The 20555-nt window shown below is 43.8% G+C and overlaps 1 protein-coding gene across 2 annotated transcripts in view; it reads right to left on the bottom strand.

The window, feature by feature from the left end:
• The window catches only part of SDK1 (sidekick cell adhesion molecule 1), a 369862-nt gene that overhangs the window by 41253 nt on the left and 308054 nt on the right, over positions 1–20555 (bottom strand). For both annotated transcript variants that reach the window (XM_063315194.1, XM_063315193.1), the window contains exons 30-34: positions 15025–15226; positions 10332–10435; positions 9615–9685; positions 5925–6063; positions 2428–2529 (exon numbers count right to left, since the gene is read on the bottom strand). In XM_063315194.1, coding sequence (XP_063171264.1) covers positions 2428–2529; positions 5925–6063; positions 9615–9685; positions 10332–10435; positions 15025–15226 — 618 coding nt within the window. The remainder of the gene's footprint in view (positions 1–2427; positions 2530–5924; positions 6064–9614; positions 9686–10331; positions 10436–15024; positions 15227–20555) is intronic.

Here is a 20555-nt window from a genome sequence, read left to right as displayed (position 1 = left end):
GTTGAAGACCTGGCTCTGCCACCGGGCTTGGGGCAGGGAGGAGAATAGTCATACTTGGGGCGGGCTAGTGCCTTGAAGTGCCCCTCCTATACAAGGACAGAATGAGACCACAGCCATCTGGCTTTTATTATATTTGGTAGCTCTGTGAAATTGTTTTATAGTGTGTTTTATATTGACATTTTATTATATATTTATTGTTTTATATTGTAAACCGCCCAGAGTTCCTCCGCTCGGAGGAGATGGGTGGTGACAAATTTGATAGATAGATAGATGGATGGATGGATGGATGGATGGATGGATGGAGCAGGTATAGGATATACTCCTTTTCAAATGCAATGTGAACATCTGGAAAGGTAAATGCGTGGAACAGATCATTGCTCAACATATGCAGAATTATATCTACGCTGTCTTCTTTGGCAAGTGGAAGATCACCCGACTGGAAAACCCTACTAGCGACGCCTCAAGTTTTAGAAACTGCTCCACAGAGAACAGCGCTGATTAATTTATGGAGTTTAGGAAAACGATAGCAGAGCATTACCACAATGTTTGAAACAAAAAGGTCGGGAAGAGATAATGGCTTGTCTGAGGCCTGAGACATCTTGAAATTTAATGAAAATGTAATGAAGATAATGCTAGAACCTGAAATGAAACCTTTCATGTTAAATACAAAGGATCAGTGAAGTATAAGAGAAGGCAGGTTGGGGCTGGCGCTGCACACAGAATCTGTTGCAGGGACCTTCCTCCAGAGGGAATGCAGCGAGCTCGGAGCTGCAGCCATGAAAACAGACGCATTCTATAGCAAAGAGACCCAACCACCATGTGGAACGTGGCCAGACTGGGAGGAGGGCAGAGCATGTGACCCACCACAATGAACATAACAACATTTTGGCAGCCTAACTCAGGCTTGATGAACCTCTGCCTGCTAGATCTAGTACTTGAAGGCCACCATGTGTGATGGACAAGATTGCATTTGGCTTGGTAGATCACATCCTCTTCAGACCTTCATCAAGGCTAGATCTTCTGGGAAAGGCAGCAGCAGGGGGCCTTTGATGAAATCACCCTAAATCTCTCTCTTCCACCTTCACATCCCAATCCTGGCCTGAGCAAATTAACACCGGATGTTCCTGAAAGACAAGTTTTCACCTAGACATGCAGCATGCTCCCATCTTCCTTCTTCTCCAAGGTTCTCAAGATGGGATACCTTGCATGCTTCCCCCCACCCCCTGTTATTATGTTCATGATAGCTTTGTGAGATCCACCTGAAAGAAGGGAACCGTTGCAACATTAGCTTAAAAACTGTTACTGCTTTGGAAAAGTTCTTCACTGACGCAATAGGCTTTCTTTATCTTTGAACAGAAGCTGAAATATAGATAGAGCACTGAAGTGACAAACCTTTAAATCATGAGAGCACCCCTTTACAAGCATTTAACAGAGTTAGGAATGTACTAGCAAATCCTTTGCCTATATTTCTGTTCTGCAGGTTATATTGGGCATTAAACTCAGACTTAACCTGGATCTTCCCCATTTGAGTCCAGGTTTACTATTCACCATTCTCTGTTGTTAATATGAAATCTCAAGCCACTGGTGTCACAATTCGATGCTTCCCACTGTATTCGTGTGTGGAACTCCTTTTATATCCCCCACTAGCTGGGCAGAGCTCTGAATTCTGCTTTTATCCAGTGCTGTATTAATTTGTTCACTAAAAAGCATGTACAACTGAAACCACTTTCGTTAAAAAAGTATTTGTCAAACAAAAGCACCAGATACCAGATACCAAATCACAGATGTTGGAATTATTCTCAGAATCGCGTGTTCACCTTGTGCGGAAAATAAATTAAAATACCATCTCAGGCAAGTTCTGCAACAGGAGGAATTAAATTCCACAGCCTGAATAAATTATGCACACTGGGAGAATCTGTCTGATTTCCCTTACTTTCCATAATTTATTCTGCAATCCTTACCTTTGAGCTAACTCTGGAATTTCATTCACAACTCACTGGAAATTTCTTTCTCCCCAGGCTTTCAAATTTAGCTTTGCATCCATCAGGACTGAAGTCTAATATATGCATACCCACCATGCTATTCCCTTTTGAGGTAACAGAGTTATGCAAAGCACAGGGAAAATCCTGAATCTTGCTTTTAGAGAATGAAGTACTGCATTCTACATCTCTTATACAGTGGAAATAGGCTGGGACAACGCATCTTACGTAGATTTTGCTCTGGTGCTCTAGTTAGCTGGGACTTCTTTGCACCAGTGGCAGCCTTCTGTAAGTGCTGCTGTGACCATGCTCCTGCATGCTCTGAAGCATGCCTTCCCAAAGCATGCAGCAGCTCTACTGGGAAGGATCTGATGCCCCTTAAGGTCTTCCTTTCCCAACTTGAGTGACTGGGAGTTTTATTCATAATAATTTTACAGGATCTGCTTACCTGCTTCGCCAACGTAGACTTCCACAGGGGCGCTGGCAGGGCTCTCCCCGATAATGTTATATGCTGTCATGACCACTTCATACCTCTTGTACTTTTTCAGCTCTGGAAATGTAAGGAATTGGGATTATAGGCGAGCATCATCTTTGACAACCCCCAATAGAATTTCCCTGCCAGGGTTCTCCCAAAGAATGCTAGGTATCGCAGGTCCACGAAGCAGTTGAACGTTTTCAACTAGCAACACCTAGGTTGATAATTTCCAGAAAAACAGACAACTAAAGCATTATTGTGAGTGAGCACTGCAGGTAAAGGCCAACCCATCTAACTTGCTTCCATAACACATGGTAATGATCACTAGCTTACATGGCTTGAAAACAGAATTAGGCAACTTTGTGCAATCAATTACCACAAGCGAGGAAGCCTAAGTAGAATCACCATGCTTGTAGGCCGTTTGCCACTGAATGCCTGTTGCTGGGAAGCCCCACAGAAACTGAAGATCTGCTCTTCAGGGATGCTAAGAAAATATATTTCTTCAATGGCAAGAAACAGGCTGGGTAATCGCTGAGGTTGCTTCTGTCATTTTGCTGATGGGTTTCCTTAGATGATAAAAGCTCTTTGGAAGAGAGAGGGTCTGCTTTGAATAGGCCACCCCTAAAGCTGCAACTATCTGCAGACCTCTGGGATGGAACATCCATGGCTGAGCCCCCCCTCGTCATCCTGCAGGTTATTACTGGAGGAAGCTGTCTGGGCTGATGCTGGAAACCGGGCTAGACAAATCCATCATTCGATCCAGCAGACGGTCAAACCAGCTGGACGAAAGTACACATGGGTCGCCTGTCCACAGCTCCAATCCTAAGCATGCCTCTTAAAACAAAGGCACAGTGGAAGCTACAATAACTCACTTGGTATTTTTGGGGGGGGGGCAGCTGGAGATTTTACTAGAGAGCAAGAAAAGCATCTGGAAACTTGGGAGACAGAGCACAGGGAGGACACTGAGATGCTTTCCTCTGCAGCAATTGCGGCTCTTTAAAATCACCAGGACTGCATTCAGCTGCAACCATCTGTGAGCTAAAACAAGGAAGCAGCATTGACAGATGCAAGGAGGGAAGGACAGCACACTACAACAGATAAAAAGACAAAACCGGTACAGGGAAAGAGTGTAGAAGGTGGGGTAATCCTCCGGCTGTGGTGTAATTAATAAGCACGCCAGTGTGATAGCAGGAAGACCAAATTGCATGCATTCCCCGCCCTGCCAGGCCTGTGCGTCTTTGAGGTTCTGCAGATTTGCATATTCAAATCAGGCTACCTATCTTTATTAAGAATATGGTTCACCCAGCAGCAAAATACACATAGGGAGCTTTGCTGGAAATCTCCGAGAACAGTGCTGGTATCGTTCAGAGGTGTTTTACTTGCAAATTCATTTCCCTGAGACATGCGAACTACCCTTCAGCATTGCCAGCACCGTCGTTTCACTGCAAACCATCATCCCAGGAACGGTTCTGCGAGATTGATAATGAGCACTTCTAATTTCAGATTTCCTAAAGTGCTCGCAAATATTCTGCCCACGTATCTGAGTCAGACACCGGTGTGTTGCCTGCCGGTTCCAGGTAGACAGACAGCTGATGGTATCTAATTTACTGCTTACATTTTGTCACCATAATAAATAAAACTACTTGATATATTGTAGGAAACTGACAGTTTTATGGGAATCTGAAACTCCTGCCAGTTAATACACAAGGACTTTTTTTCCCCCACTTGCAAGGGATGTGATATATTTCCAAGCAATGTGCAAGAAAATGGCGTTTGCACATGGCACATTTTCTTGGCCCAGGGGGAATGCTGGAGCAGAACATGTTGCTTGGTGGACTGTCCATGAATGTTCATGAGGGCTGGAAGCTGAGAACGTTCTGGGGTTGTGTGAAAGCAGACCCTGAGCTGGAGATACTGGCAGTGTATTATGGGGGAAGGGAGGCTAGGATTCCCAAGAACAAGAATCCAAGGTGGGGAGGACCACCTAGCTTGAACGCAGTTGTGATGTGCCTGCAATACATCTGGTTCACCCATCTTGACTCTTTCCCAAGGGACACCTTTCTCAACCTTGCGCCAAGCTTCCCTAAGCACCTTCTAATTTGGCCCTGAACTCGTAGGAACACCTTAATATTCTCGGTATGCTAACAAAGGTGATGCTGATGGGTCTGACCACAGCCTGGGAAATGCGAGCCAAGCAAATCCACACAAATTTGCCCTCAGACCTATCCATTTGTCTGAGCAGTTCCACCGGTGCTGCTTTGCCAAACAATCCAAGTAACTTTCTTCAATGACTGATGGTTGAAAACACTGAAAAATCATTTAAGCTAACAAGAAGTCATTCTCTGAGACTGTTGCTCCCCTTCCCCTCCAACCCCCAGGGTAACTTCAGGCTTAAAAGGGGCTGTGGGGAGCCTGCGTGTTCTCAAGCCTTGCAAAGGGTTACCTCTAACCACCCTCACCAAGGTGCTAATTAACTTACTTGTTAATTCGTAGGTTGTTAAGACAGAGCTGCTGTTCACTGCCTTGAAGATGCTTTGGGCTATTCAAGGTAAGCAGAGCAGAAAGGAGTCAGAGTAAGCAGTTGCTGCCAATTCCACATGGTTCCAGCAGGTTGAGGCGCAGTCGCGGTGTGTGCGGGCGGTGTTCAAGGCAAAGACCCGCCAGCCCCCCACCTGCCTGGCTATAGGAGCCGGCCCCCTTTCCAGAGAACAAGCTGAAAGGTCCTCAAGTTGGAGGGCTTACTCAGCTATCTTCCCGCACAGAAAGAAATCATGCAAATGGACACTGTAAAGCAGCGAGAAACATCTGGAGAATCATTGAGCCAACACAACTCTGCTCTAAGGAGAAGAGGAAGAGGAGGAGGATTCTCCAGGACCTTTTTATTTGTAGGGTTTCCAATGTTAGAATAATGGGGGGGGGGGTGTCCATCCATCCATCCATCCCACCTTCCCTCCCTCCCATACCGGTGGTTGCTAAGGTCTCCTGGTAGGCTGCATACTTGGACTGAAACACATCCATTCCCAACACTAGCCTTTTGCTTCCCACTGCAACGTCCACCATCTTGAGGACACAGTGGACAGAGCTGGGATCCTGGCATGGATGAAACTTTGGTCTTCTCGTCTTCCTTGCCCCACATTCTGCTCCCCTCCCCCCAAAAAAGATTAAGCCTTTAACTTGATGCCCTCAGAATGCTAGATCTGGGTACCAGATTTGCAACCAAGAGTGGCTCAAACTGGAAAAAAGCAGAAAGCATGAAGGAAGAGAGGATGGGTGAGTCAGAGAAGAGGAAGAGAGAAAAGGCCCGCTGGTTCAACTCCCAATCTGACATCCATTTAGCAGAGTGAACCTGAGAGCATGCAAAAGGGTTTTTCTTTTATTTTCCATTAACCGTTTTAAATATCTGTCCATCTGAATGCAAATGTCAAGCCATTCATCACACATTAAAACAGCCCAGATGATTGGCTCCTTACCTGTAATTTCTGCTCGTAAAGCTGATGGGTTTTTAAGGACTTTGGACTCTGCTCCTGGTCCAGTGCTTTCAGGTTCCAGCTCTCGGTAATAAATACGATATCCCAAAAGGAGGCCATTCAGACTCTCTACCTTTGGAGGCTGCAAAAAAAAAAAAAAGCCCATTAAAAAAAGGTTAAGTTGCAACTTGTACCTGGTATTTCACTAAAAAAGCCACCGACAAAAACAAACATATATGCGTCCAAACAATGGTGATATATCTGGGAGTCGGTCCAAAATATTTTGCTGTATCACATGCTCAGAATTTGCATTGGGAATAATATCTTGCAAAGCTGAGACATTGTGGGAGAGATTATCCATCCACCTGGGCAGGACAAGCATCTCCAACAATCCTCGGGGTGAAGAGACAAGCTGAGATGTATAGCCCAGGATCCATGGGGAGGATGCGGAGATACAATCTGCAACAGCAGTCTTGAAAAGATTTTTGGAATACTCTCAGAGAATTCTCCTCAGCCCAACAGCTTTCACCCAGTGGTGTTAAAAGGCAGAAGAAACGAGGTGGATCCATCTGGAACGTAACTTTCCCCAAGGAACAACACCAGTACCCTCTCTTCGGACTATCTTCTGAAATTATCCCCATGAATAAGAAATCTAACAAGTCTAGAAAGATTGAGAAGAATCCACAAAGGCAATTTCCTCTGCTGACACAGGTTATTCATCAGGATTTACCTAGGCAAGCCAAAGAAGTCCATCAAGGTGTCAAAGGCAGCTTTCATTCCACATTCCAGCCACAAGGCTGTTCCTGAGATAATCTGCTTCATCTCAAACTTTATAGAGTTGGCCTGTCGGGGCCCAGATCTCATCACTCCCCGGCGGGTGGGAGAAAGGAGCTACACCATTTATCTGCAGTCTGCCTTAACTTTGATTTACTGTTCCCCGTCTCCTAATTTCAGCTTGGTGATCTCCAGAACATATTTTGGTACACTGCTAAGCCATTTGCCTGAGGCCATGTTTCTGAAAGTCTGGGAGAATAGCCTTTATGTTCACTTAATTAGAAGCTAGATAAGAACAAGGGGGCCATGGGGAGGGAGGGGAGGCTATGTGGATTAGAATCTAATGAGGGATACACCACCAAACCAATTAACAAGTCATTTTCCATAATCAAGGTTGTGATAATGAGGGCTCCACAGCATTTCCTCCTCTCTCACCCCACTCCAAATTATTTTCCTTCCTGTTCTTCACACCAATTTCCTGATTCATATCCGGTCCACATCTCAAAAGCAAGCATGAGATGACATTTCCTTCTTTGCCTTGACAGTTTTATTTCTGCCCTGGAAAAGGTACTCCACCAAAAGGTCAGGGCATCCTGCTTTTATCCATCTTTGATGAGGAAAATTCAGGTTTTGATGCAAAGGATTATTTAGGATTTCCTAACTATCTCTGAGAGAGGCTCCGAGGAACTGCAGAGGCACAGAAATCTATTATGATTCAAAGGAATGATAACAACCATGTGTTTACGCTGAGAAATTGGGACAAATTCTGGATCAAAGGAAGGAACAGGTGAGGACAAAGCTGGCAAGTTAACTTCGGCACAGAATGGAACACGAAATCAGCCCTGAACAGATTTTTGATGGCAAGAACTCCATTGTTTTTAGGAAGTTATAGAGCGAGATGCTCAACGCACCAGCATTTAATTTCGCTTCCTGCATTCCCCAGCAAAGCAATAAAACACCACCTTAGGCCCACCTGTGTTTTCTTTGCATTTAGCTGGAGTCTCAAATTATTTTACATTTTTTATTTGGAAACTATAGAGTCGAAACTGCTGCGTGCCCAAATAATGTAAGCATAGTAATGACACGTAATTGCCTCCAATTCCCTGGATGCAGCTCGGGTGCAAGTATCCCATTACGTTTTCGTGAAATAAAAGGTGCGTAATTATCTAAACTACCACCTATTTCACGTTCATTATCCACCCAAGTCAATCAACAGGATCAACCTTTAATGAGATGTGCACCACCGCATTGTCCTTTGCTTGTGTTAGTGGGACTCCGTCGTACGCCTGAATGAGAGGCGAGTCGCTGATTGGCACCTACGCGTGACACCTTAGTTAAAAACAGTCAATATGCCTGGCATTTGTTCTACGTGCTGTAACTGAGAGTGCGATGGCTCCATGAGTGTGAGTGGCTTCCTGTGCAATCAGGAAGACCGGCACAAAGTCTACATGACAAAGTGGCTGCAATATATCAGAGGAAACCACCTCAGACTCCCAGCCTCTTCCCCAGTGCAGTGGCTCTGTGTGATTTCAGGGAAAGTTTATTGAAGTTCTGTGCCTTGCAGGAGTGGAAGAATGGGAAAGGTATTCCAATCCTACCAGAAGGTACCAGCTTGGGGCGAGCCTGGCGCAGGTGATGGCATGGGGATCTATCTATCTATCTATCTATCTATCTATCTCTATCTATCTATCTCTATCTCTATCTCTCATCTATCTATCTATCTATCTATCTATCTATCTATCTATCTATCTATCTCTATCTATCTATCTATCTATCTATCTCTATCGATCGATCTATCTCTATCTATCTCTATCTATCTCTATCTATCTATCTATCTATCTATCTATCTATCTCTGTCTAATCTATCTATCTATCTATCTCTATCTATCTATCTGTCTGTCTGTCTGTCTCTATCTATCTATCTATCTATCTATCTATCTATCTATCTATCTATCTATCGATCTGTCTCTATTATCTATCATCTATCTCGTCTGTCTGTCTGTCTGTCTATCTATCTATCTATCTATCTCTATATCGATCTGTCTCTATCTATTATCTATCATCTATCTCATCTGTCTGTCTGTCTGTCTGTCTGTCTGTCTATCTATCTATCTATCTATCTATCTATCTATCTATCTATCTATCTATCTATCTATCTCTATATCGATCTATCTATCTGTCTCTCTCTCTCTCTATATATATCTATCGATCTCTATCTATATCTCTGTATCTCTCTCTCTCTCTCTCTCTCTATCTCTATCTCTCTCTCTCTCTATCATCATCATCTATTTTTTGAATTTAGTCATTGCCCATCTCACTCAAAGAATGACTGGGCGGTTTACAATAAAGCCAGAATAAGTAGTCATTGGAATACAATGAAATACAGTAAAAACGATGTTCCTAAATAAAAATATATAATCCAAGGTATAGCTGTTAAAAAGTTCTTAATTTAATTTACGGGGGCATCTTCAGGGTGCTACCCATCCCCAGGATTGATTACCCCTCCACACGCCCCACGCGAGGTGGCAGAGCCAGGTCTTCCCCCCTTTTAGAATTTAGGATCTTCTTTGCCGGGATACCCAAACAATTTGAGACAAAGGGCAAAATGTTGTGTTCACGCTGTGGTTGTTCTGACCTGTTTTTGTTTTGCTTTTAATCGTTAGCTGCCCAGAGTCATGTCTATGAAATGGGTGGTGGTATAAATTATTAAAAACAGAAGCCAAACAGCAGCACCTCTATTAACCTGATGCTATTTTAACACTGACAGTACGCTGGCATCTGTAAAGGAGGACTGAAGCGGACCAGGCTTCATATTAATGATTCATTCCCCACACAGCGCCTGGAGCTTCTGTGTTACCAGTCCTAGGAATTTTCTCCTGGTCCCTGAAGCACTGCCTTCAGGGCTGACTTTATACCAACCTGCCACTGCACTAGAACCGAGGATGTCGTGTACGGGGTCACAGACACAGAACTTGGTGGTTCACCTGGAACTAGAAAGGAAAAAAGAAAAAAAAGAGGTATGAAGATGCACCACAGCTATATAGTTCATCAGCAAAGGAGGACAAAGCTCTCCCTATTGTTCCTGCCTTGGGAGGCCCAGAAGCTTTGGCCAGTTCAAGGAAGTGTGTGTCTGCGTGCTCAAGGTGCAGAATGAAAAGTTCATTATTAGAAGATGCTGCATGAAAGCTATCAAGGAGGATAATGGAGAAGAACATGGAGACGGCCTTGAAGAAGGAATTCCACAATTTCATAAGCACCAGCGTAGCTCTGAAAGGCAGGAGGGAGTGAGAAAGATTGCCCCACCTTGATTCCCTTGGGTGTAAGAGGGGGGTGAATCTCTGTCAAGCTTTCAAGATTCTGTGGTTACGCTCCATAACAACCGAGGTCCAGTAGTCTTTGCGGTGTCTGTTTCCTGAGCTGGCTTACCTGGAAGGGTTAACGTCTAAATATGGCCAGAGTGACCCAAGAATTAATTTTGGCTTTGGGTATATTCCTGTCGCCCATCACAATTCCAGTCCTTTGGTCCCAATGTACAGTGTTGGGGCTGAACGACTTGGTGAGTTTCCTGGATTATGATGGCATAGCCACCTCAAGCTTAGCTTTCTGCAGAAGCTGGCTGGCTGCTCTGGTCCTTACCATCTTGCAGAGTAGTGACTGCCTCAGTCTCAGCACCAAAGTTGCTGTCTCCAATGTCATTAGTGGCTTTCAGGCGCAGCTTGTAAGAGGTAAAGGGGTTCAACCTGCAAGGATGGACCCAAAAAAATCAAAATCAAATCAGCATTTGCCACCTGCTATCTTTCGCATAATCTATGGGAAAGGCAGCATGGCACCATCCAGATGTCCTGGACTACGATTCCCACGAGCACTAAAAATTGCCACGTTGGTTGGAGTTCATGGAAATTGTGGCCCCAAAGATCTGGAAGATACCAGTTTGTGTATTGCCTCTTCTTGATTTGGTTCAGTAAGCTACTCTTTCTCCAAATGTATTAGTGGGCAAAAAAAAAGAGAGAAAAGTTTGTAAGAGAGCATTCTGAGCAGCTAATTACAGACTGATAATGTATTATTACCATGTTAATATCGGAATCTTTTTGCTTCAGACACCAACACACTAAGGTTTTTGCTAAGAGCTTGTTTGAGACAAGAACAAGTTTTACAAGATTTTTTATTTAAAAATAAAGCATACCGAATGTATTACTGTAACACCACCCATTAGTACCCTATTGTACCCTAGAAGTATTTGGTTAGGGGGTAAGAGCAAGAGCCATACATGCAGATTAAATATACATGTACTTAGAGGGTTCCACTCTTCTTGACTGCTATCTGAACCTTCCTCTGGGTGACACCTTTTGCAGTGATCAGAGGTTATCCATTGCTGGTGCCTATGTGGGAGATATCAGTGGAGTTATGCAAGAACAGCTAGAGGAACAGTGGGATGGCTGGAATAAGATGCATCTTGGTTAATCTACTACTCTCACCATGGTTGGCTCGCCAAGAAACAGTTATTCAGCTTATTTAACACTGACAGCAACAGGGATTCCCTGCAGGATTCCTGCACGCTCGGTGACATTAAGATATTCAGAGATGGACTTCCAGCTGAGGTGACTTGCACTGAGCTTCTACTGCAACCAGCTGGAGTCTCCCTTTTGTGTCACTAACAAGGTCTGCGGGAGTTCAGAGTGGCTCACCATAGGCTTAGCTAATTATAATCAGTGAAAGCCACTGGTCCTATAGACCCAACTAGCAATACAGGTAAAAGTACTGGGGACAGATGATTAAACATGGGGAGATAAGATGCTGTTTCTGATGGGTAGCACAAGAAATTGCTTGGAGGTCTATGCTGGAAAGGTGCTCTTAGGCAGGGGCAGCACATTCATTCCACTTTTCTCGGTTTAGGCAGTTGCAATAGTCGGGAACCCCAGGAACAGGACTCCGGGTTTCACAGATGTGTGCTTGGAACCCAGAGGTGGAAATGGTGGCTGGAGTGTTTCATAGCCACCCAGAGTCACTTGTTGAGTGGCCATAGAAAATAAACAAACAAATAAATAAATACACTATTGCACTGTGTGAAGGAGATGGGAGAATTGCTGGGGGTGTATGTGTGTGGAGTAGCTGTTTACATGTAGGAAATGGCTCTGAGTGCTTGATGACGAGAACTTTTAAGGTGAAACAGACAAACAAATAAACAAACATCCTCGACTGAGTGGGCACTGCTCAGTGCTTTAAATAATACAACTGAAGTCTCTTTAGACAAGATCTGAAGACATTCACGTTTGCGTGACTTAGAGGTAGTGGGAGCTTTCTGCAGAATCTCTAAAACAGCTTTCCACTTCTTGGGGCTTCCCGTTTGGATAAATTCCCAATTCCCAATCAGACGCAATAACTGAGGTGTTCTGGGACTTGCAATCCCACGCATTTGGAAAGCTCAAGGTTGGAAAGGCTGTTCTTGTGTATATAAAGGTCAATAAAAACGAGAGCAAGAGATACAGAGGTCGCTGTGGGGAAAGGTCAGCCCCACTGTAAAGGGACAGCTGCTTGGAGGCAGGTGTGGAAACCAACCTGCCTTGGGCTAGGGGGCTGGACCCGATGAATCAAGACAATCACGTTCTTCTTACTGCTGAAGCTTTCTTTCAATCAGAGAAGACTCTGGGATCGAATGAACCTCCATAGACTTGGAAGAGGAAAGGGGCTGTCAGGGAGGCTGCGTCCTTGGCATCTCCAGTTAACAGCTGCTGGAGGTTGGCAGAACAGGAGTGTGTTTGAGGGAGCCTTTCATCAATGAGGAGGGAAGGATGGAGGTGAGGGAGACTTACTACAGGTGCAACCCCCCCACTTCCTGCGGTTGATGCTTTAGGCGTTCAACCTTTTGCAAATTCTCAGTCCAAAAGACATCGCTCTCCCCAGGAAGGACCAATCCACAAATTGGGTCTAGGTGGTCCCACAGCTTTTGCAATCTTCCAGATGTAAAAAGGCAGCTTGGAATGAATTAAAGTATTAAGTGTTTTCCCTCTGCCAAAAACATGGAAGGAGAGAATGGATGGATGGATGGATGGACGGGTGGGTGGATGTCCTGGGGACACAAACTCTAACTTGCAAGAACTCAAAGAAGCAGCTACTGAAAGACAATCCTGGCAAAATCATGTCCGTCGGGTCAAAAGGGCTGGAAGCGACCAAACCACTGTGTTGTAATTGTATGGGGGGAGGGGGAATTATTTCAAATGGGTGATAATTCCAATGGACGTCCCCCTGATCAAGTCATAGCAAAACAAATGTGGAAATTAACTGGACTGAAAGGAGGCTGTTTTGTGTCCACTCCTGCAGCCCATTTTGCTAGTAAGAGTAACAACCTCTACAACTGAAATTTCTAAAAATTTCTAAAATTTCTAAAACCTGCAGCATTTCTAATTTAATGCCCCAAAGCTCTGTTCCATTGCTCAGTCTTCTTCAACGGCATGCCACCAGCAGTTTAAAAACACCTGGATTTTCTTCAGCAGGTTGGGAAGTAGACTAACCGGGAACTCTCCTTTACACACACCGAGTAGCTTTTGAAGCAATGGTGGCAAGAATGTTAATTCCAGCCCAATCTAATGAAGGCTGGATAATACCATTTAAACAGGGCAATGCTATCTCTTCCTTCCTCACTGTGGAAAGATAGATAAAATTGCCCTCATTTCATCTGAAGACAAGATAAAAAAAAACACAGAGAGGCAGAAACTCAGAACATGGATGTGAATGAATTTCAAGAACTCGCTGCCAAAAAAAGGGTGAAGGCTTTGCAATCGTTGGCATTGTTCCTGCACTGCTGGATGGTGGCTGAGAAAAAGCACAAGAATCTTGCTAATTAACGGATGGAAATTAACTTGTCTGGGGTTAAAATGTGGCTTCCTTTCTGAGGTTTCTCAGAGAGCTCAATTGAGAATGTGGGTAGTTCTTGCTTCAACACCACCTCTTGCAACCCTGGGTGAAGGAAGGGATGAATATGCACAGTGAGCCACAAACTATATTTCTATCAAGAACACATTTTTTTAGATACAAATTATTGTTGTATTACTACATTACAGCTAGTCTCTCATTATTGAGGAGGTTCAGCAGGATGCTTTCACATATGGCTGTTGTGTAACCAACTATTTTGAATTAAACTGTGATTCCACATGCCCCGGTGCTACACTTTTTAGCAATGCCCTAGCCAAGCTGTTGCAATAAATCTGTTCAGACAAAAATGCTCATTCAATAACTACCTCCAGCAACGTTAATTAGGCGCTTTCTCCTTCTTCTCTATGCCCTTTTTATTACTTCCTGTTCAGTGTGGGAGCAACAGTGTTGATAAATAGCATCACCCTGATATTAATTACTCAGTGCTTGTTCCTCTCTGTTGGGGAAGCACTTTAATTGCCCGGTTTCTTTTTTGCTCATTCCCTTTCATCATTTGTAGATTTATTGAAAGAGTACATTTTGGGGGAAAATAGTTAAATCAGCTTCGTTACAATGAAAAAGCCAAAAGTTGTGGATCCTTGCTATTTATAGGTAGTGGGTTAACATGGAGATTTGAGCTCAGCTCACATAGGTCCAGCTGCCAGACTCTCAGTTTATCTGGTCACCACTTTCTGGTCTTGAATTTTGCCACAAATAAGCAGAACTATACAACACACGGGGACAAATCTAAGACTGGCGTATTTCTGCCAGCCCTCCCAGGTAGACCAGACAGGAAACACGACTAGATGAGCTAATCCTACTTTATTGTAAGGCTACATTGACAGAATCTTGCAAGTCTGAAGGTACAAATTTACCGCCTGAGTAGTTAAGGCGGGTCCTTCCTGAGTTTCTTTCTCTGGCCGTTACTCGGTTGTGGGCTCCTCCCTCTTTTACCTGATTCTTCCCTAGGTGGCATCTCTCCCCCCCGCCCCCCACCTTTCAAGGTCACCCTCACATTCCATCACACAAACATCACTGCACACCACTTCAAAAACCCACCTGCAATATCACTCTGCATCACTCAAGATACCTTGGGATTTGGGCAAAGGCACACTGGTGCAAAATGCACCTTACGATAAATCCAATACTTAATATTATTATTATTTGGGGGGTGGGGAAGAATGCATAGCCCCAAACCTCATTATATTAGCTTTAATAGGTCTAGTTTTGAGAGCTGAACGGACAATTATTACCTAAGTATCAAATTCAATCTTTGAATCACACCGTGACAATTACAAATCTCTAACAACGTCTTTGCCTCTTGTGCTTGTCAATAAAAGGAGTCTCTCTTTGGTGCTTCGAGTTTAGAAGACAAGTGTTTTCCGTCATCTCCTGCTGCAAGTATTTATATGAGACTTACCTGTCAATCAAACAGGAGGTGGCTTTGTGGTTGACAGATGAAGAATACGTTTTCCAATCTCCATCTGGCAGCTCTTGCATCTGAATGGTAAAGTAACGTATTGGAGAAGACCCATCACTTCCAGGAACCCAGTGTAGCTGTAAGCTCCGGGATGTCACTTCAGACTGAGGGACTTTCAGTTCCTTGGGAGGGGCTGGCCGTTCTGAAATTCAAAACATGGAGCAGTTATGAACCTCCTCAGAAATTGATGCCAATGGAAATTTGGAGGCGTGAATGGAAGAACCTCAAAGGCAGTCCCGGTTGGTCCAACTATTCTTGCACGTTGCTAGCTCAATGCTGAAAAAATTAAATTATGGCCAGGTTAAGAGCCCTTAAGTTATTGAAAAGCACCCCGTTGTTGTTGTTTAAACACCACCAAGGTTAGAAACTACCTGCCATTTCCATTCGAAGTGAATTCAATACCAGGCTGAGCCTCAGAAGGGAAAAGTGGAGAGCTTTATTTGCAGAAACCTCAAGGGCTGATTGGAACTGCAGGTCACATGACTGCAGCCTCCTGATTTTATTCTGCCTCACCTTTCCACCATGCATGGTGCATTCTTGCCCCAATTATTCCCTATGGCCCATTAGTGCTGCCCTCTGACAGTTGGATTCCCCATCCGGTAAAGTTCACCCTCGTCTCTGAAAGCATCGAGATCACGCTTCCCCATTGTTGAGATGAACGGGGGTGGGGGGGGGCAGAAAGGGGAAATAAAGAGAATAGAATCCCATCACAGGCAAATTCTTCAAGAAGAAAGTCCAGGTTCTCAACCCAGTATAATATCCTTTGGCATGGTTTACAAGTTTTGTTCCAGCTACAATATTTCCCTCAGAAGAACCTTGGAACTAAAGATTTTCTTGAAGCCATTCAGGAACGTTAGAGGAGAATAAAAAAAAAATGAACACAGCATAGTGGCAAGTTGTTGGTAGTGATTATAATTCTGTTGTTCTCTTTTGCTAAATTGCTCAGGATGGAAGTATAGGTGTGTTCCTCTTTCTTTTAACCTATGAAGGCAGCAGCAGGGAGATTAGCCCAAATTTCTAAGCTTTTCTTATATCCTTATGACTGTTGACTGTGCACTGGCTGATTTATTCAAAGGAATCTCTGGTGCCAGACACCGCTTAATGCAGAGGGGAGGGATGGCCATCAGTAACGTATCAGCACAGAACTTGGCACCGTCTCTCCGCACCCATCAATTTCAGTAGGAAAAAATCAACACAGTGAGGAATAATTATTTAATTGTTTATCATGGACACTATTGATTCTGATTAAAATGTGTGGCATGCAATAAAGCAGGCATTGATTAGTGATGCCACAGTGACTTGTCTTTGAATTAATTTGAATCAAATTGAGAATCTAATTTGGTTCAATTCCATCACCACCTGTTTCGGTAAATATCTACTTCTGGCTGCCTGAATCTCCAACAGTTTTCTACAAAGAGCAGCTTGTGGTTCTCCTCTTTCCCATCCCTCTGCCCTTCTGAAAACATTTGCCAGAAGACACAGCACACTTTAGCACTCGGTTCTTTGACGGTGTCAAAAGGATGAGCAACCATTCATCTCCAAGGGTCCTCTCCACGCCAACGGCCTGAGTTGTACGAGAGGATGCTGGGCTCAGCGCTAAAGTGTCCAGATTTGTTCCACTGGAAGACCCAAGTGTTTGCCCAGCGGTGGGGAGAATGAATGATCTCATGTGAGGTGGGGTGCCTAGAGTGGGAAGCCCATCATATCTTGGATTGCTTTTCTCCAAGAGTTTCAGTCTTCAGTCTCTTTCCTCCTGAGGATTTCAAAGGTTTCCCTTGACACTACCCAGCTCCCTAACTGCACCCAGGTCCTCTAGTTTAAATGATTCCAAAAGCAACTGATTTGCACACCAAGATACAGCACGGTCAGATAGCATGCTGTACATTGTTCCATCGTTCACTGCCTGACTGGAAATTGTTTTCCTGGATCACAGGTGGATGGGTGGCTTTTCCAGTCCTGGTCCTCTTCCTGACTCTTGCTGTACTTGGCAATAATCATTTGTGCTTTGGGGGCCTCCTGACTGAATTGCTAATAGATGTGAGGTTGCCCTTGAAGATGACTTGGAAGGGCTCATCTGTGCAGACTGGCTGCCGTTTTCACTGAAACTGTTGGACCGGTTCACACGATCGTATTAAGAACTGTTCTGTTTACTTCTGGTCTTAATTAAATCGGCTAGCTCTTACTTTCGATGGGTTATGATCAAAGTATTTCTCCTCATCCCAGCCTTGCCGTGTCTGAAATCTTCCACCGAAACTTTATGTTCCTTCCTCATTTCAAATGCGTTATGTAATTATAAAGGAGGAGATTTGCTTTAAGAGGATGCTGGTTCTGGGGTGCACAGCAAGGTATGCCAGGAGTCTAAATTACAACTTTCTGGGGTTTTCACTTAAGGGTGGTTTTTTTTTAATCTGTGCATTTTATTTGCACAGCCTTAACATCTTCCACTGCAGTTGAAATTGTAACTGAAGTTGCTGGCTTTTATGATGGCCACCAACCACTGGCACTAACAGCTGAAGAATGCCTGCCAATTCCCACCTGACAGCTCTTCATTTGAAGGTGAAACAGAACATCAGAGAAAAACCATGATCCCCAGAACCCTACTGCAGCTGTAAACTCCAGAACATCAGAATTTGGGGTTTTCCTTTACTATGTTTTATATACACCACTCCAGAAGCTCTTGCAAATCAAACACTTGATTTTGGTTGAGGGCCAAATCATCATACAATCATCCTTTTCATCATACAGTGATAATGACAAGGGGTATATGAATGCTTTAAACAAGTGGATGGCTTGGGTAGAAGTCCCGGGGATTGAAGTTCCACATGCAAATGCTTCCCCACTAAGCCATGGCTTCTCTTTCCCCCTCTGCAAGGGAGAAGGGAAATAGGAACAATCATTTTCTTGTTAGCAGGAGTTGCAGTGCCGAGCTCTGCAGCTGGCCAGTGTGAGTCAAAAGCCCAAAGAGTGTCACTGTAACAGTGAAAATTTAGAGGATTACAGAATCTCAGCAATGTCTTGGTTGGAACAATTTCACCTGGCAGAGAAGAGCTTGGCACAAGCTTGGTATTTCTCCATAGAGATTTGACCCATAGGTTTCAAAAGGAGCTTAAAGGATTGTTGAGATGCTCAATTCCCATTCTCTGTGGACGAGATTTAAATCTGAGCTGCTGACTCCCAAGCACATTTTCGAAAACGCTCAGTTTCCCTTTCCCCACCTACAAAGGGGGAGGGTGCTTTAAGGCTGTGTTTTTCAACCTTAGCAACTAAGACGTCTGGACTTCAATTCCCAGAATTCCCCCAGGCAGCATGCTGGCTGGGGGAATTCTGGGAGCTGAAATTCATGTCTTAAAGTTTTTGAGGTTGAGAAACCCTGCTTTAAGGTCTTCTTTCTCCCCATCCATTGTAGCATCCAATAATTCTACCCACTACAAATACCCATGGCTCCCACATATTCACAGATTCCACACTGGAGCACAGCTGTATTAGGACACCGTTGCATATAAATATGGGAACATGGATGGCTGTGGCTGAACTGTCAGTCAACCCAAATGAGAGCATATGGACTGTAGGATGAGTGTTCTGCCACCTAATTGCTAGAAACTTAACAATTTTGCAGTTTTGCACCTTACAGGATATGCAGTAGGTGGACCCACAGCTACGTATTATGGGTTTGTTATACAGTAAGCTTTGGATTCAAAGTACTCCAGACAATGATAAGACTTGTTGTTTTTGCAACAAGAAAGAAGGAAATTATGTGATGCAACTATTAAGTGCCAAGTGAGATCTCCCACATAAAAAGGTAAAGTTGCTCTCAAGTCAAGCTTGACTTCTGGGGATTACATCCCTGCAGTTTTATTGGCAGCGTTATAGTTTTATTATGGCCAGGAAAAAAAAAAGTAAAAGCAACCTCTTTGTTTCTAATCTGTGGGAGAGTGTATATTGAGGGGAAGGTGTATATTTTAAAATATAAAACTATACTTTAGCTTTCATTGCAAAAAAATCCTGTTCTGATGGATGTTGGTTGCGTACAGCATTAATGTTACGACATTTTTCCAGTGCAAAAGACAGACTAGCAGAAGAAGGGGGGATGGGGAGAGAAGACTTTTGCACTTTTAATAATTTCATGGAACAGATAATTTCAGCAGGTATAACATAAAGTTTTCTATAGAACCCATAAAGTGCAGGAACCTTGTCTGTTCTTGCATCTCAGAGGTGGCAGTATCAGACAGACCTGTGATGAACTTGGAAGGTAAGTAGGATAGGACCTTGTTATTATCTGAATGGGAGACCACAAGAGCATTCCAAGATTTTTGGCTATATTGGGAAGTCAACAAAATATCCTGGAAGAACACAATGCCAAGCAAAACGTTACGATGTACCGGCAACATTGGAACGGTGAACATGACATACTGCCATACGGTTGCCAAGAGAAGTGCTTTCTGTTTATGGGCATTAGTGATTGGCAACTATGGGCAGATAGAGTTGCAGAAGCTTGGAAGAAAAGGATCCAACTTAAATTATGATTTACAGCATTATACTTGTTTTGGCCAAGCTGCCAGCACTATTTTTGAGTGGGCACAGTCCCCATCTGCTTCTTGTACATTGCAAGTGAACCATTTATGACAAAAGCGTCAGAAATCTTTGGTGCTCAGGAATAAGCATCCAAAAAGCAGCCTTGGAGCTTCCTAGTGTTAGGCAAGGGAGGCTGAAATGACCTAAAGCATGGCAGAGATAGGACTGGATAGTAGGTATATCATACGGTTTTCCATCAGGCAATTCTTACATTCATGAGAATTTTGAACTCTCGTTCTCAGATTTTACCAGTCAATGGAGATTTTGTTGAACATGCCCATGGGAAAGCAGGTGATAAGTTAACTAAATTGCACGTGGATGTGCACTGGTGTATATGCATGGGGGAAGATGGCTCTAATAACCTGGAGCATACCAGCTTGGAGAAGACAACTAACGGGCCCTATAATAAATTACTGAGGCTATACTGGATGCTCTGGAGTTATGCTGGAAATGTAAATAATGGTCTTCCAGATTCCAGTGCCTTGGTGGCACCTACACAGTGCTCCAAGATCACTTTTTGGTACTAGATCCTGACAGCTGTTCAAAGATGTTGGATGCTGATACAGGGCCTAGGTAGACATAATCCTGGTGCTGAGTGATACATGTGAATGACTGGCTCCTGTTCATTCCCATGAGGAATCTGACACACAGAGTCTGTTAGGATTACAATCAAAATGTGCTCTACGATAAGGATTAGGCCTTTGTTTTCCCATTTGTCCCTACTTCCTGGGGACCCTCATTCTACAAAGACCCATTGTTCCCATTTAATGAGGACACAACACAACCCAAAGATAAAAGCACAAGCAATGAAACAATTTGCCTGTGGTTCATTTTCTTTCTAAAGTAATAGCACGTGATAACTTCGTATCTTCTAAAGGATGCGACATTGGTAAAAAATG

Source organism: Candoia aspera, chromosome 14 (assembly GCF_035149785.1).
Source record: "Candoia aspera isolate rCanAsp1 chromosome 14, rCanAsp1.hap2, whole genome shotgun sequence".
NCBI lineage: Eukaryota > Metazoa > Chordata > Lepidosauria > Squamata > Boidae > Candoia > Candoia aspera.
The sequence above is the reverse complement of the archived record's forward strand: the minus strand, read 5'-3'. Positions and strand labels throughout refer to the sequence as shown.